Source organism: Strongylocentrotus purpuratus, unplaced genomic scaffold (assembly GCF_000002235.5).
Source record: "Strongylocentrotus purpuratus isolate Spur 01 unplaced genomic scaffold, Spur_5.0 spur5_scaffold_13, whole genome shotgun sequence".
NCBI lineage: Eukaryota > Metazoa > Echinodermata > Echinoidea > Camarodonta > Strongylocentrotidae > Strongylocentrotus > Strongylocentrotus purpuratus.
In genome coordinates, this window is record NW_022145598.1 from 18,156,801 (window position 1) to 18,167,946 (window position 11,146).

At 39.1% G+C, this 11,146-nt stretch overlaps 1 protein-coding gene across 1 annotated transcript; it reads left to right on the forward strand.

The window, feature by feature from the left end:
* The first annotated feature begins 3,247 nt into the window (after positions 1–3,247).
* Positions 3,248–10,159, forward strand: LOC100891192 (peroxisomal membrane protein PEX13). The gene is made up of 4 exons (XM_011683247.2): positions 3,248–3,360; positions 4,732–5,531; positions 6,491–6,616; positions 8,454–10,159. Exons 1-4 carry the CDS (start codon positions 3,275–3,277, stop codon positions 8,954–8,956), a joined length of 1,515 nt encoding a protein of 504 aa, XP_011681549.2. The 5' UTR covers positions 3,248–3,274; the 3' UTR covers positions 8,957–10,159.
* The last annotated feature ends 987 nt before the right edge of the window (positions 10,160–11,146 follow it).

Genomic DNA, 11,146 nt, shown 5'->3' on the forward strand with positions numbered 1-11,146 from the left:
TATGCCATTCTGGCTCTGAATAGACCATGCTTTTATCAAAGCAATTATCAAAAGTCAATGTCTGATCCTGATACAAGGAAATCCCATTTCTTACCTGAACCAAAAGACTTTGAACGACTCTGTCATCCTGGGGGGTGTTTCACAAAGATCCTAAGTTGAACTTATCTCTAAGTTAGACTTAAAATTTATGGAAAGCTGTTAGCATCTTTGAAAATATTTTGTAAAAGTTATTTCAAAAGGCGCAAAATGTTAATTCATTCAATCATATTTTCTGCTATCAAGGAGATTTCATGTTCTCGATGTGGAATTTATTTCATTTTAAGGCTACAAATGGCTCTCCATAAAATTTAAATCCAACTTCAAGTTAAGTTCAACTTAAGATCTTTGAGAAACACCCCCCTTATTTATTATTTTTTTAATCAAAATACACCCCACATCAATTTTGTTTTCCTATTGAGGCCAACACACATGCCACAGTAAAGCACTTCACTGTGGCAAAATTTAATGATGTGTATTTTACTCTGATAAAACTAGATTCTCTGCATGAAAGATTTTCTCCCAAATGAAGTCTGCTATCCACCACCATACATTTATGTCTAGTTTAAGGGTAGATATATATTCTAAACAGAGGACATTTTTGTTTTCCTTCTGTTTTTATTGATTAAAAGACAACAATCAAATAACATCAAAAATCAAGATAGAATGAGAGAAACAAAATTGAACATAACTAAATTTGAAAGTTTATATAATACAGTGTAAACTGAAAAAGCTCTGATATAACACAGTAATTTCCATGGTTACAGTGTCCTTATACGAGTCTCCTCTTTAATGCAAAAAGGAAAACATGGACAAATTTAAAGGTGATAAACAGAATCTGGTGATTTTGTCCTGGATTCGTGGTGATGTCATGTATGTAAGACCAGGGCCCCCATTTCAATAAAAAGTGTCAACATTCAATAAAATTCTCTCACAGCCAATGTCGTGTAATGCAGTTATTTCAGTAGCTTTTAAACAATTACTTCAACTTTTGCTATTGATAACAAGTTTCATGACACAGGGCTCATGGCCCTGTTTCACAAAGCTTAGCCATGGATTGTGCGATTGATTTTTGCGATTGATTGCACATAATGATCATTGCCATCAATCGCAAAAGTCAGTCATATGATCAACTGCTAGGGTTTGCGTTACGTCGCCCAGAACAGTCAGGTCTGACAAAGTCAATGGAAATGATCATGAATGCCATATTTGTTCATTGAAATGAATGTTGAAAACAAGGTAAATGTCAAGCGTTTGCATTTTAGCATGAAACTAATTCAAATTATGTTTGATAATTTTGTTAATTCTTTTTAGTGATTTGCTAGGGACATCTATTATATGCATCTTTTCCTTATACAGATATAAACCCTTGCTCTCTGATTTATCATTCCATATATTATGCAGATACCCGGTGGGGTCACTCCCCTGCAAAGAGTGACACGTATGACCGTTACCACCAATGCATATAACCCCCTTTTGCGGTCAATTTCAAGGACATTTTGTGAAATTTAACCCCCTTTTTTTACATCAAAACAAGGACAAAATCGTACTTTGGAATACCCCTATTTTTAAGATTGTAAGGACACTTTCGCAAATTTACCCCTATTTTACCATATTTCAAGGACAAGACTCGGCTCCGAGAATTTTTCTTCCCGGTTTTCTCTTTTTCCTTCCCGGTTTCTCTTTTCCCTTTTCCTGACCCCTATTTATCAATTTCGGGGACACCTGTGCACCCCTATTTTCTTTATTTCGAGGAATATTTTGTCCGCGGACATTGCTTGAAATTGACCCCTTTTTCCGCGATTTTGGTAACGGTCATGCGGTCCGGAAGTCACATTGAGTGACCCCACCGGGTGCAGATACAACAAGTCAATACTACTTTTATCCTGTATCATTCATGTAGAAATGCATATCGGATAATCAAATAATTTATCCCGTTTCAATCTTTGGCCTCATAATTTCTGTTAATACCCCCATAATGTATTAAAGAGAATAAACCGGAGTATACATCAAATTTGCGAAGTTGTCATTCATTGTGTGAATTCTTTTTTAAATTTCCTGGTGGTGTAATAAATGTTTCACATTTTATCTCTCAAACTTTTCCTGTAAAGTCCTAGAAAATGTTTCTTTAGGAAAGATGCTTGCACAAATGTTTTTGCTTTTTGAAGTTACCCTTCGCAAATAAGCAATGGAGAAAAAAAAATCAAGACAGTTTGCTTTTGTAACATCTGTCTGTTCCCCTTTTTTTGTTCTTGTTTGGATTGTTGTATTCTCCCATATGTACGAGAGAATCTCATTATCTTGACCTTGTTAGGATCTTGGAAATTTATCTCGTTATGATGAAGTGCATGTGTTTGTTCAAAGAGTCCTCTGTACGGGAAATGAAAGGAAAAGTTATATATCATGGTGATTTCAAAGAGATAAGAGAAGCTTGAAGAGGAAGCTGGAAATGAGGGCAAGGAGGAAAGTGAAGAGATATAAAGAGGGAGGGGGGAAACGGAGAAAAAGAGAGAGAAGTGGAAATGACCGTTATGGAGAAAGAAAATGAAATTGAAACGCAAAAGCATGTTAAATGAGCAATTGGACGGATGACGATGGTCTTGATGTTGAAGATGCATGATGAAGATATAGGATAAAATATTGATTATAATAGGCCCCTATTTATTTCATCATTCCAAAATTGTCCATCAAACAGCATAATTAAATTCATGGTGAAGGATAAGACCCGCCCCCCCCCCCCCCCCCCCACTCAGTGTTATGCATATGCTTGTTCCCTCTTTTTGAAAGCACCCCCTATCTGAGGACTGCCAACATTTCCAAACCCCTTTCGCGGGCTTCTCCTGCCTTGGAGACCCCCCTAAATTATGAAAAATGCTCAATGTACCCCCCTAAATCTGGAATAATTTCTTAGGAGTCCAAAGAGATGAAAGAAAAAACAAAAAAAACACCCACTTTTTAAAGAAATCTCCGGGTGAATAGTTGATACACCCCTTTTTTTACAATTCTCAGGCCGGACTTTGTCGCACGAAAAGTAACCCTTTAACACGCACGGGGTCCGTTCGTTCTTGGAGTGGGGGGGGGGGGGGGGCGGGGATAAGACCCTCATTTTATCTAGTCCAAAATCAATTGTGTGTGGACCTCATTGGTTTGTCCAGGGAGTCACCTATCCCAGCTCTAAGCTTGCGCATTGCCTTTTCTCTGGTGACATTGAACTTTGATTTTGAAGCGATTAAGCAAGATGGCAGCTCCGCCGAAACCGTGGGAAAGAAATCGACAAGGCTCACTAAACACTTCTTTAGGCCTTCCCGTTGATGAAACAACAGTGTAAGTTGTGTTTTATTGTAATGTTTACGTTATAAATATTTTATAAAAGCTAATAATTGTCAATTATGAGAGGTGATGATGTGCATTTGCATAGTCGTATTTAATTGCGGTCCTATGTATTGCTATTTATGTAAGTTGTCGAGGTCAACTCCGGGGAACCGCGGCGCGGCGTAAGCCTACACTACAGTACACGTACACTCCCCCAATATTTGACTATCAAAGGGGGCCAGCGCCGAGGGATGGCCAATATATGTAATCATTCCCCCCCCCCCCCCCCAATGAAATGCATATGTTTCATTCTACATTTTGGGCCAAATAAATGATACTGATCATCATTTTTTGGCAATACTGGACCTAGACCCCTAGTCTACACCCGAGTGACTTTCGTATCCATTAACTCCGGTGTGGAGATACAGAATACAGATAGCTAGTACTAAAACACACCAAAAATCAACTAAATCTTCATCAATTGTCCAAATAATGGTCATGATTTAAAAGTCGTTATTTTTCTCACCTGTTTCGTGTAAATTTTCTTATCTTTTTTGGAGCATTTTTCTTAAAAACGAAGTCAATAAAATATACACTTTCTCACAGGTTTCACGACAAACCGGTACACAATTACAATATCGTAGTTCGTACCGACGAAGGTGCGGGCATGCGAGCGTGTGTGAAGTTATCGACTGTAAGCTCAGATCTTTACATTAATTCAATGGGGATTCAATGGGGATTTTACTTACACTTTTGATGACATCTGCTCGCAAAATAAACATTTCTAGACCTATGTTAATTCTAAATTTTCGGAACAGATGCAAAAGACTGAAAATCTTGCAGATCTTTTGATTCCATAGAAAATTTCATTTCTGGGTAACTTTAGGTTCCTCTTTCCATTGGTGAGATAAAATATGTGAAAAATTACCTTTTTTGAGAGAGCGAACTAGGGTCACGCGCGAATTAAGGTCACACCACCAATTAAGGTCACACCACCATACATTTTAACAAATAGTTTACTAATAAGATTTTACATTCATAAAGAATTTATATAGAAATTATGATATCTACAGTGAGATATGATGCCCTAGTTTATGTTGGTTTAGTTTCTAGACTGGGGTTTGTGAGTTAATTGGTATAGACATTTCAAGTTCCATTCTAATGTAAGGCCTAAAATAAAAGATGTTGTATTGCCCTTTGGGTGCCAAAACATGGGTCGGTCAGTTGGAATCTTTTTTATATTGTTTTTACTCCCTCTTTGGGCTGATAATTAAGCCGACTGTAGAATTCCAGATTTTGGGGTCGGTCGCAAAGCGCAAAACAACATCTTTTTTTTTTATAGGCCTGATACACTTGTTTTTTTTTATCCCTTCTCATTCTCAGTAACCAGCATGTCAACCAGAGATCAACCACTGGCTTACCACCAAACACCCACAGGAACTACCACTCTACAGCACCTACGCGGGGGCCAGCCCCACCACTCCCCACCCGACCCAGTCAACAAAGCTCCCTCATGTCAGGCAGCATGGTGAATCGCTACGGAGGGTCGTACGGAGGGTCGTACGGAGGGATGGGGATGGGCTCGTACGGCGGAGGGATGGGGATGGGATCGTACGGTGGAGGAATGGGAATGGGATCGTACGGCGGAGGGATGTATGGTGGATACGGAGGAGGCATGGGGGGCGGGATGGGGTACGGACGAGGGATGGGCGCGGAGCCGTTCAGTCGGTTCGTTCAGCAAGCCGAAGAGAGCAGCAGACCTGCGTTCCAATCGATTGAGAGTATCGTCCAAGCCTTCGCATCGGTCAGCATGATGCTCGAATCCACCTTCCATACCGTCTACAATAGCTTCAGAGCTGTCTTGGGCGTCGCCGAACACTTCTCCCGTCTGAAGATCCATCTTGCCAAGATCTTCTCTGCCATAGCCCTCTTCAGGTTCCTCAGGTACATCTACAGGAAGTTATTGGTTCTGGTAGGGTTAAGGACTCAGGAGTTTGCAGAGGAGATTTGGTTGGAAGCAGAGAGCCAAGCAGCGGAAGGGGCGCTGTCGTTGATGCCGTCGGGAGGGAAGCAGCAGAAGAAAGCGCCATCGTGGCCCATCTTCATGTTCTTTGCTGTCGTAGTCGGAGGTCCTTACATCATCTGGAAACTGCTGTCTTCAAGTGAAGAAGAAGAGCCAGAGAGTATGTTCTTGAATCCATTTTATTGCTTTATCCATCTTCAGATGATGGTACCTGTATTTAGAAAAGTCTTACTGATATCAAATTCATTGTTGTTATTTTACAAGGTTATCTTTGTCAAATCTATTCTCCTTTTGATGACTAGTTCCATCATCTTGAAACTACTGTCTTCAAGTGAAGAAGAAGAGCCAGAGAGTATGTTCTTGAATCAATTGTTATTGTTTTATCCATCTTCAGATGATGGTATCTAGAAGTTTATTGTTGTTATTTTACAAGGATATCTTTGTCAAATCTATTCTCCTTTTGATGACTACTGTACACAGTAATATGCACAGATGCTTATTTATTTGGCGATTGAGATTATGGAATGTACTACCTGGGGTGTTTAGTCTACATGTACATTGCGAGATTCGTGGGTACAAAGTTTAAAAAATAGTGAAATTTCGTTGAATGTTATAGTTTCAGCACAGCTTCGTGCTCTAAGTACATGTATATCTTCTCTTTTTAAAGAATTACATCATAAATGCCAAAATGGATCTTGTATAAATTTTTTAATTCTATTCAAGTCGCACTGGGAATTAAAGGAATTATTTTAATATGATAAATCTGGGGGGTGTTTCACAAAGATCCTAAGTTGGACTTAACAGTTATGGAAAACCGTTAGCATCTATGAAAATATTTTGTAAAGTTATTTTGAAAGGCATAAAATGTTGATTCAAATCAAATTTTCTATTATCAAGGAGATTTCATGTTCTTGATGTGGAATTTATAAAAAGTCTAAAATACTTCAATTTTCGCTTTTGAATATATTTAATTTTAAGATTACAAATGGCTGTCCAAAATTTTTAAGTCCAACTTAGAGTTAAGTTTGACTCTTTGTGAAACATCCCCCTGTACTACTTTTATAAATAGATATCATAACAAATGCTGCTTCCCCCCCCCCCCCCCCCCCCCCCTTTCAGGTTCCCCTGAGTGGGCCACTGGAGAAGAAGATCATGTGGTGGCTAGAGCAGAGTATGACTTTGATGGTGATGCAGAGAAAGAGCTCTCCTTCCACAGTGGGGACATTCTCAATCTGGCTCCTAAAGGTACAGTACATGTATGCTCTTCACTAAACCTTGTGTTTCTGATGCATGTGTTAAAAAGCTCAGTCACATTTGTATTCACTCTTGATAATGTTTGCATGCTCTACCATGATCAATTCACTGTGAAAGGGATTGGGTAACAACCGGTCACTCAAAGATTTTACTTTTTTGATGCACTTCATGATCATTTTGAAGCGCAATTTTTAAGGCTTCAATATTACACGATATCACAGACACTGATGACACGTAGGGCCATGCATCTCAGATTTAATGTTGTTAAACGATGCCTTTAAAGTAAAAAAGCCAAAAAGTGAAAATCTTTGAGTGACCGGTTTTACCATACTCGTTTTCCCCAATAGACTGTAGTGACCGGTTGTACCATACTCGTTTTCCCCAATAGATTGTAGTGTTATGAAAACCGTTAGGAAAACGCAAAATTTGATTTCGATTCCAATCATAAATATCTTGATAATCAGACAGGCGTTCGGCTTGTAAAAGTTACGGGGTTCCTGACTGACCTAAAGGTTTATAATTATCATTAATCATCATTTCATTTCAGAATCTAAGACAAAGTTACCCAATCCCTTTAAACCTTTCTTATTTCGTATGTCAACCATAGCTTTTTAAAACTGAATTTTTTTAGATATGACACCACTTGTGGGTTGTCCAGATCAGGGATTATATCACATATATATATATATATATATATTTTGTTTGTTTGGTTTTTTTTTTTTTTTTTTTGGGGGGGGGGGGGGTCCTTTCCTGAAAGTCTGAAACACTTATCTGTTACATTTGGTGTGAACACCACAGGGCAGAGTTCATTATACTGAAGGTCCACTACCAGACTGATAGATATGATATCACAAACCTCTATTTGTCTCGTGATTCTTCTGATAACATGTACTGTAGTTGTCTCAATTTCAATGAACCCAAACTGGTTTAACCTGTAAACAAGCTTAAAGGGCAATCCAGCCCTTCTAATAAGTTAATTTGAATGAAAGCATAAAAATTAGAGAAACAGAATGGGGGAAAGTTTGAAATGTAAGGAAGTTATGAATGTGTGAAATAAGAGATCACTAAGTCTATGCGAATCTCACATTGGTAGTTTGGTCAGTGGATTCTGACGTAGGACGTGGATAACTCTCCCACAGTTGCCGTGTACAAATTTTCATTAATTTCCTTCTCCCTTGGGGCCACTACTCAAGATATATTATAGATAACATATTATATTATAGGTCCTATAAAAAAAATAGACCCTCCTGAGCCATGATTTAAAAAAGATTTTAATCATTTTATATGTTGGAACAGATTGAAAAGTAGTCCGGCACTACACCATATTGACATTACCGCTTCAGCCAATTTAAAGTGCCCATACGTATCGTGATTACCGGTACAACTTTTACAAATTCATAACTCTCTTATATTTAGTCAGATTAGATTGAAACTTTCATCAGTTTGCTTCTCTGATATTTCTGCTTTCTTTTAGAGTAGTTGTCTTTTTGGGTTGGCTTTCCCTTTAAGAACATTCATGAAGTTGATTTTGTTGACCCTTCTTTTCTAGAATTTAGCAGCTCTAATGCAAATACCAACATAATAATATTGCATTGTATAGTACTGAATTGTGGTTATATAAATTGTATTTCATTGATAACTGAGATGAATGTAGTTCATCGCAAATATATTCTTATTTCATTTGACTGGCCTATCAGATGAGTGTCATCTGATAATGAATTTTGTCCATTTGCAAGTTAAGTCCTTTGTTCAATAAATACGTACATGATTGAATACACTGTGTGTATACGTATATGATTGAATATTCTGTTCATTGTTTATAATCTAGACCAGCAACCCAGGGTTCGCGGCTGGTTATTGGCCAGCAAAGGTGGGGAGAAGATTGGACTTGTCCCCGCCAACTATGTCAAGATCTTGGGAAAGCGCAGAGGACAGAAGTACGCCCCCAACGAACAGCAGGGAAATCCCCTAACATCGAACCAGTCGATGCCCCTCTTACCAGCATCTGACCCACCATCCGTCCCAGCCTCAGCCTCAGGTTCGACTAAAGCGATGACTGCGAGTGGCCTTCGGGATAACCAAAGTGCCACTGACTTTGGACAAGCCTTCGGTGCATCTGCAACTCCTGGTGATGTAGAGAGCGGTTTTCTGCCAGGAGGGGGCAGAGCTCCGAGCTGGGGGAAGATTTTGTGTTCAGGTCGGACAATGCGAACAATTCAAACTCTTCATTCGCAGATGGTCGTCAGGAGGACTTTACCGGGTTTGACAATACTTTCATGTCTGAGACAGAGGCTAGGGTACCTGGAGCAGCAGAAAAACAGTGATAGTTAATGTAATGTGACAACTTCAATACCATGGGCAAAGCATTGTGCCACACACATGTATCAGGGATGCCAGTTTTCAGGCAATTGCCTGAATTCAGGCCCTGGCGAGTTATTTCCAGACCATATTTTAGGCTTTTTTGTGTACAAATAGCTCATTCTAGGTGATTTTCAGCCCTCTGATCAATTCTACCTGGTATCACTGATATATTCATTTCTGTCATTGTCATGTCATATGTCCTCATAGCATTGGTAGCTTGTTTGGTCGCAATCATGTTTTGTCCTTGTATATGATGGAATGATCTGCTGGGAGTTAGAAGGCACGGCTTGACAATGACCGACACCCGCATCGCGTCTTATTTTTTCGTACCAGAGCGAGCCCAGATTGCGCACATGGCAGCCGTTAAGAGTTAGTAATAGGGTTATAATAATCATGCAAACCCACCTTTCATCAACCCATCGTTAGCTCAATCAGAAAGGACAGCGTGATAGAACATTGGAGTCGTGGGTTCGAATCCCAGTATTTTTTCAGTTTTATTTTTTGCCTTTAGAAATAGTGGGCAAAGCAATAAATAAATAATCAGAGTCTAAATATTTGTGACCTCTTTCAAAGCTTTTGTAGCTTGTTATGTATGGAAAATAATTTCATACTGGATTCTGGGCTCACTTGGGTAGTAAAGAATAAGATGCGTCCGGCACACATGGACGTCCATATTATTAGTCCTGACCCCACAAATTTTGAAATTTTCACAAAGTTTTAGGGCTCACTTTATATTTTCACAAGTGTTAGCATAAATGCTGAATATTTAGACAGGATACCGGTATTCATATACATGTACTGGAAGCCTGAAAACGTATTACCTGGCATACATTGTATCTACCTTGGGACTTAACTTTTCCCCAAATATTGCAACTCTAATTTGTGCTCAAGTGTCTTTGGTTCTTGGTTTTAATTATTGATTTGAAATAGTGATTTTAATGTCTAACTATTAAATGGCAGTCATGGTGTTATAATGCATGATGATTTTGTGACATTTCTTTCCATACAGCAGGAAAAACATTCTAGGTGCTAAATCCCAGTCACTAAAATACCTGTAAGAGTCATTTGACATACTTTCAACATGGGTTCTTAAAGGCATTGTTTTTAACAATGTTTCCAGTTTTACAAATCTGTGATGCAGGGCCTTATGTGTTATCAGTGTCTGATATGGTGTATTATAAAATGGCTCTAGTATTTTAAGCATCGTGATTGGTCAATACGCGTCACATGACATTGACAAATTTTTGATGCAAGCACGCTTTTGCAGAAATGAGTGCAGAAAAAGCGCAACAAAAAGTTATATTGCACGGCGCGTACGTGACCATGGAGATCCAGTGCGCGCGCGTACGCGTGGTACTAGTACGCTCCCCCGAGTGCATTGTAGGCTATAGGCTACGCGTAGCTAATATTGTACGCTCCACCATGATCCCCAGCGCAGCGTACGCGTAGCTAGCTTAGCTCTAGCTAGAGCGGGGTATATTATTAGAAAGCAAATTTTTATTTTACTTTTGCCTTGGATTTAGACCCGTTTTGACTTTTGGATTTTATAATGAAGCCAAGAATTTCAGCTGTCTGATGTAGACTCGTCTCTAGACACCCTATGCATTTTATTTTTAATCAAACAATGAATCCCGTGGACTTTTCGGTAAGCCTGCAAGGTTTTACTTTTAGACCCTCATTTTAGTCTAAGTTAGATCTAGGCCTAGTAGAATCTACTACTAGATCTAGTAGAACCAACATAACTCGAACTCTCGTATACTTAAGATCTAAACTTTTGTTTGTTGCTGTTTGTGTCGCTATTTTATAAAACAAATAACGCACTTGACCCTGTTGTGCGAAACGTAAATGCAGTGTTCGCTCGGTTTCTTCAGATGGTTCGCACTGTCAACTCGCCGCAAGCGGCTCGTTGCACAGAGCGGCACCAATCTAAAGAAACCTCGCGCGTACTGCATTCACCGCTATTGCACTCTGGGCCGTGCGTTATTTGTATAATATTGAAGCCCTAAGAGCAATGCGCTTCAAAATGATCATGAAGTGCCTCAAAAAAGTAAAAATCTTTGAGTGACCGGTTTTACCATAGTCACTGTAGTGTTATAAAAACGGTTTTTAAAATTTCAAATTCCAATCATAAATATCTTGATAACCAGACAGGCGAACGGC

What these genes read in the sequence shown, in the direction of transcription:
- LOC100891192 (XM_011683247.2), top strand. Translation starts at nt 3,275, where the DNA reads ATGGCAGCTCCGCCGAAACCGTGGGAAAGAAATCGACAAGGCTCACTA. An exon ending in CCCGTTGATGAAACAACAGT is followed by an intron (nt 3,361 to 4,731) that starts GTAAGTTGTGTT and finishes TCTCATTCTCAG; the next exon opens with TAACCAGCATGTCAACCAGA. An exon ending in TCTCAATCTGGCTCCTAAAG is followed by an intron (nt 6,617 to 8,453) that starts GTACAGTACATG and finishes TTTATAATCTAG; the next exon opens with ACCAGCAACCCAGGGTTCGC.